Source organism: Pan paniscus, chromosome 19, assembly GCF_029289425.2.
Source record: "Pan paniscus chromosome 19, NHGRI_mPanPan1-v2.0_pri, whole genome shotgun sequence".
NCBI classification, from domain to species: Eukaryota; Metazoa; Chordata; class Mammalia; order Primates; family Hominidae; genus Pan; species Pan paniscus.
The window spans coordinates 89,663,503-89,669,502 of record NC_073268.2 but is presented as its reverse complement, the minus strand read 5'-3'; the positions used below and the strand labels follow the sequence as shown (position 1 = coordinate 89,669,502).

At 60.6% G+C, this 6,000-nt stretch overlaps 1 protein-coding gene across 2 annotated transcripts in view; it reads left to right on the top strand.

Moving 5' to 3' along the window:
- The first annotated feature begins 2,245 nt into the window (after positions 1–2,245).
- Positions 2,246–6,000, top strand: part of SDK2 (sidekick cell adhesion molecule 2) — a 316,025-nt gene continuing 312,270 nt past the window's right edge. For both annotated transcript variants that reach the window (XM_008965925.4, XM_003813355.5), the window contains exon 1: positions 2,246–3,378. In XM_008965925.4, coding sequence (XP_008964173.3) covers positions 3,315–3,378 — 64 coding nt within the window. In that variant the 5' untranslated portion in view covers positions 2,246–3,314. The remainder of the gene's footprint in view (positions 3,379–6,000) is intronic.

The following is a 6,000-nucleotide window of genomic DNA, read 5'->3' as shown; positions in this document are numbered from 1 at the left end:
GGCCAGCAAAACTCTGGCAAGAAGCAAAATCAGAGAGTTCCTTCCTGTGTGTGTATGTGTATGGGTTGAGGCCAAAAAGAGCTCAAATCTTCTTCTTCATCCTAGATGGATGGAGACCGAAATCTGCTGTAGGAGCTGCAGGCGGAGTGGTGTCCTTTCCTCTCTAACTGGCAGGCATGCCTGGAGACTTCCAACAAAGAGAAGGAAACCTCCTTCCTCACGCCAGTCCCTGGTGGGTCCCCGTCTCACGTGTTAGGGATGAAACTCCCAGAAGAAGGTTTGTAGGGCTCCAAACGGTTGTGCAAGAGGCCTCCTCTTAATAAGGGAACGATGCTATTCGAGGCCCTAGGCACGTGGAGCTCACATTCCTGCCTGCTGGACTTCTGGGAATTGGGCACGATCAGGGTGGAATCCACCCAGGTTTCAGACTTTTATGTCCACGCGAACTCCTACCCTCTGTGATGTAAACGGAGATGCAGCCCTTTCTGCTATCTGGCCTAAGAGACAGAAGGAGAGGTTCCCCGCAAATACGGCTCTCAGGCCCCCTCTGTGAGCGAACAGAGTAACAGCACCCTAAAGACCAGAGCTCTTCCTGACAGTCTGGGAAGGGCCTGAGCTCGCAGCTGGGGACATTCAGAGTATGTAGGGGGTGTGCACTGTCACATCTGGGCATCATTAAGCAGGTGGGAGTGACATGGCCACCAAGGAGAAGGAGAGTTGGTCACATCTAGGCTGCCTGCCCCCAAAGCCCTCGCATTTACAAATCAGCCAGCCAGAGGGGCTTCAGCTGGGGATGGAGCAGGTTGCCAGGGGGAAATGTTGTTTGAATTAGGTGATTGAAACGCTGTAGGCAAGGCAGGCCAGCTTCTCAGACATTTTTAATAAATGCTTACGGTTCTTCTTCCAAAGCAGGTGAAAGGAGAATATATAAGTAACGATATATTTGCGGTGGCTATGCCTATTCCACAGCAATCACAAGGGGTGTCCTTGGGGTGGGAGTGCGCCCGGGAAAGAGTTGGCAATCAGTGAGTGACAGTCCTAGACTTCAAGGACCAGAAAGACTAGGCAGCCGTGGGGGACCAGACTAAGTAGGACCACGAGAGAGAGAGTAGAGAGAAGCACTGTGGCAAAAGATGGAGGGTCTCACTAGCTCTTTATTTCCCAGAAGAAATATCAGACACGCAGGGTAGACTTCTGCATTAAGCACCGCAGGCCCAGTGCCAGGGACCATAGTCTTTTGGGGCCCATGAAAATGTTTTGATTTCTTTTAAAAATCAGAAAAAAATAAGTAAAGCTTTAGGCTGAAGAACATGTTTTAATATGCAATATTAATATACTTTTCCTTATGCCAACGCAGTTGCAAAATCTTATTTTTAATAATTTTGTTAGCAGGGAAAGGAGTCCACCGAGGCGAAGGCACCTGAAATTTTCCTAGTGCCCGGGAAATTTTAACTGAAGCCTGTTAACCCCAGCTGAGCTTCTTGGAGTAGGCGCTAGCTCTGGGCCACAGCAGAGGACGCCTCCGGGCTCTCTTGTTTGAATTCCTCCACCAATGTCCGGTTCTTCTACTCTTTACAAGCTGGGCTCCGAAGGAAAAAAGAAGAAACAAAGAACGCACGCTCCTTGGCACCAACTTCACTTTCTCAGGCTTCTGCAGGTCCCAGGCCTCCCGATGTCTCCCCCTCCGCCCTGAGCATTTCCAGACCTTGGAGAGCCTGACTTGGGAAGGGGAAACTGGAATCAATCGGTTGACCGACCCCCTTTTCCCAACCGCCGCCTCCCCACCAATCACTCCATGTCCGGAAGGGGGCTGGGGGCTCCCGACTATAGGAGACTCTGGGAGTCCTATGAGGCCTTTGAGACAGGGGTGCGAGCGAGGCTGGAAGGAAAGGCTGGGCAGAGAGCGGAGGGGCTCGCGCGCATCTCTCCCGGCGCGGCAGAAGGTTGGCACTGCTGCCCCCCGGCGGGTCCCAGAGCCGCTGGGCGCCCGCGGCCGCGCAGTCGGATTGTATTTCTGCGGGGCTCGCTCCCGGGCCTGGCTCGGGGCCGCCGCCGCCGCCGCCGCCGCCCCTCCCGGCGCGCAGGCTGCTCTCCAGTCGCGGCCACGGGGTAGCGCTCGGCCCCCCTCTCCGCGTCTCCGCCTCCGCCGCGCTCGTCCCCGGCTCACGCTGCCCCCGCAGCTCCGGCTCGGCGCAGGCAGGAGCGGCTCTCTGGACGCCGAGCCCGGGAAGCGGAGGGCGGCGGGCTCGGCGAGCGGCGGCGGCGGCCGAGGCGCTGGGGCGGCCGTTGCTCCTCCGGCCCGAGAGGTCGGCGATCGCCGGGCGTCCGAAGGGGCGCCGCGTCCCCGGAGCCGGGGCTGCCCGCTGGGCTCTCCGTGCGTCTTCCCGAGAGCTCCGGCCGGGGCGCGGCGGAGGGCAGAGCCGCCGGTCTCCATCCTCGGGCCGGCAGGAGGCTCTGCGCCCGGGCGCCGGCGACAGCCCGCGTCGCGAAGCCCAGCACCCTCCCCCGCCGCCCCGCGGCTGGCGCGGACATGGGCGCTCAGGGCTGCGCGCCCGGCTCCGGGACCCGCAAAGTTTGCTAGCCGGCTGGGCGCGGAGCCGAGGGCGCGCCCGGCCCCAGCGCCCCCGGAGGAGACCCGGCGTCTCCCGATTCGGCGCGAGGGCGGTGGAGCCCAGAGGGGGTGGTTCGGCCCCGCCAGATGCTGCCTGCAAAGTTAGAGAGAAGAAAACTTCAGCTCCAGGGAGATTCGGACCGCTATGCTCACCGCGTCCCCCGAAACCGGCGCCCCTAAAAGAACCCCCGCACCCGCGTCTGCCACTGCGCTCGGCTCTGGCCGGGTCCCGGGGGCCCGGCGCCTGGAACGGCGGTGACTGCGTCGGCCGGGAGAACCCAACCAGGGGGCGGGGAGGGGGCGGGCAACGTGGCCACGGGAGGAAGTTTCCTGAAGTTGTCCATTTATTCCGGAGCTCGGCCGGCGACCTGGCCGGATCGCAGAGGCCGCCCTGTTTGGGAGAAGTCGGAGTTGGGGTGCTAAGGGAGAGAGGCGCCCTAGTCCGAGAGGGCAGCCTGGCCTCTTTCTCCCTGCTCGCCCCTCGCCTTCCGGGCGCGCTGCCGGGTTCGGACTAGTACAGAAGAGGAGGAAGGGTTGGGGTAGCCAAGCACTGCCCCTCCCGGGCATATTACGCCCCGGGGCACGGAGCCGCGTAGACTGACTGTTTCCTGGGACGAAGCCACGGGGTATCGGACCCCACCAGGATTATAAAACAGGGCGGAGGGAAGGGAGACCCCGAGGACCCCTCTCCAGGCTGGTCACCATGTGGGGGCTTTTGATCTGGACACTGCTAGCTCTGCATCAGATCCGCGCGGCCAGAGCCCAAGGTAAGGAGGGACCCCCACGTGGGGACAGGGAGGGGGCTGGGAGAGTGGGCGGGGGAGGGGCGGCGGGAGCTCGCCGGCCTCACGGTGGCCTCCTGGACACCCGGCTTAGCCGTGGCAGAGCCCTCTCCAGGGAGTTTCAAGACACCCCATCTCCCAAGTTTTGGGGCTCTTTTGGGGGTGGGGCAGTCTCTCCGCGACTTGTGGCTTCCGAATGGGGGAAGGTGGGGACGACCTGGGGAGGCAGAGAAGAGCCCAAGGTGAAGTGGGAGGGGCGCTCCCCTCCCCCCGTCTGCTGTGGCTGCCCTGCGCCGGCTTGGGAGGGGAGCGACATTCCGTGCCGGGCTCCACGCTCGGCTACGCCGAGCTTCCCAGACCGAGCTCCTGGTTCCCTGCTCGGTGTCTGCGGGGAAGGGCAGGGCCCCTGCCGGGCAGGCGATGGCCTCCCCGGGGCGAGGGAGTGGGGTGGGCGAGCGCTGGGTGCCGGGTTGCTCGCCCGGGGAGAGCAATTGCCCGGCTTGGCCACGTACGGGAGCCCGCCCCTGGCTGCTCGGCCAGCCGCTGGGGCTGGGGGTGCTTCGCTGCGCGGGCCTGGAGCCGAGGTCGCGAGTGCAGCTGCGGACCCACCGGGGGGTGGTGCACAGGGAGGGTCTGAGGCCTCCCCTCCTACCCATCCACCCATACCCAGCATCCCCGCCCCTGCCTCCAGCCTCCGCTGTTCGCTCGATAGTCTGTGCGGCCGCTCGCTGCTGTGACCTGTGGCTGCCGGGAGCAGCCTCGCGGTGGAGAAGGGCTGGTGGCTTTGGGTTTGGGAGTGCTACGAAGGATCCGAGGTGTGATCGGCGCTGCCCGCTTCCTGAGGGTGGATGCCCAGACGTCCCCCTGGTCCCCGGGCAGGTCCCCGAGGTGAAGGGCGGCTGCACCGGCGGTTCCTCGCCTTTGGGGTTCGCCGATCCAGACAGTGGTGTCAGCGGTGTCCGAGCGGCGCCTGCTGGGGGCGGAGGGAGACGAAGCCTGGACCGAGCTCCAGGACTCGAAGGGCTAGGCCTTCACTCTGGCAGGCTCAGGAGGGGGCCAGACCCACCCTAGGGGTCCGGACTGTGGGGGCTACAACCCACTCCCCACGCCGCCTCGTGCGCCAGGCAATCCAGAGAGCCAAGATCAAAGAGATGAAAATAATCAGCTCTCACTCACAGGGCTGAGGGGAGGATTTTACGAGGTAATTTACATAAAAGCACTTCGAAATTTTGTAACGAGCCCTATAAATGTAGGGTAATAAAAGTTATTATTTTTATGATCATCATAAAATCTTTGAACAAGCGAGGACCTCAGAGGTCATCTTATTCTAGTAGCCATTTAACAGATAGGGAAACTGAGGCCAAATGGCATTAAATGACTTGCCCAAGGCCACTCTGTGATCTGGGGGCAGAGGCAGGTCTGGAACCAGATGAGTTCTGAGCCCCTCTCCCTCAAACCAGGACCAGCTGCATGGGGTCTCCTTGGTCTGGGCCCCCTCTCTGAGGGGTCCCAGGAGGACCCTGATGCTGGCAGAATAGGAATGGGTTGTCCTTCATCCTGGAGCAGCCTCACAGTTGTGCTCTGGGATAACCAGTGTTACTAGCCAAAAGCCTGGACGGCGTGGAGGGATGGGATGCCAGCATCTGTCTGGACCCTTCTAACTTCATTGCTCTACAGACTTTTCAACAATGGTATGATTTCCCTGGGCAGGTGGCTCACCAATTCTTGTCTCATCTAGGACCAGGCCCTTATAGAGTCCCCAGGGCACCTGATGGCCCTTGCTTTGGGGTCTTCATGTGTCCCTTCCTGCCCCACGTCCACACCTGTGCCATCCACTTGAGGCCAAGATCCCACCCCTCCTGCTGAAGTTAAGGCCAGGTGGCCCCCTGTCCCTGCGCCTCCTGCGGGAGGGGCTTCCCTGGAGAAGCAGAGAAAGTCTCTGTGATTGATTCACTTCCTCTCTGCCTTTCTTGTTTGCTGGCTTTTTGCGTGTCAGGCTGCCCAGGTCCCCTGCTGCTCCGCTCGTGTTCTCTGGCTCCGAGAGTGTTTTCCAGCATCGAGCCCTCTCCTGCCATGTGTGTCCCTGGTGGCAAGCCTTGCAAAGGATTGTGGGAACGTGGTCCTAGGCTTGGCAGTGCTGGGTTTGGGTGTTGGAGGGGGTGGGATTAGGGCATGAGGTCCTTTCTTATCTGCTTTGGGGTTAGAGAGTGAGTTTTTTCCAGTCTCAGGCCATGACATTAATCCTTTGGGGGGTAGCTGAAGCCACTAGCACTGTCATTTCTGAGCCCACAAGCCTGCTTCTCCAGGCATGGCACAGAACGAGGGACGAAACAATTGTTCCTCCCTTGAGACAAACTTCACATCGACCACTGTCACCAGATTTTATCTGAGCCTAGCCTGGTTGTTTTTTTTGGGGGGTGGGGGGTGCTGGACCTGAGCGACATCACCTGGGTATACTGAAAGCTAACATTTGACCATTGTCCGTATGCCCGATGGGTCACATGATGCAAACTCATTTCCCAAGCAAAGTGCAGTGAGGTTGTAGAAAGAGCATTGGCTTTGGCAGCAGAAAGAACGGGCTCTCATGATCTGGCTTTGCCGCTTCGC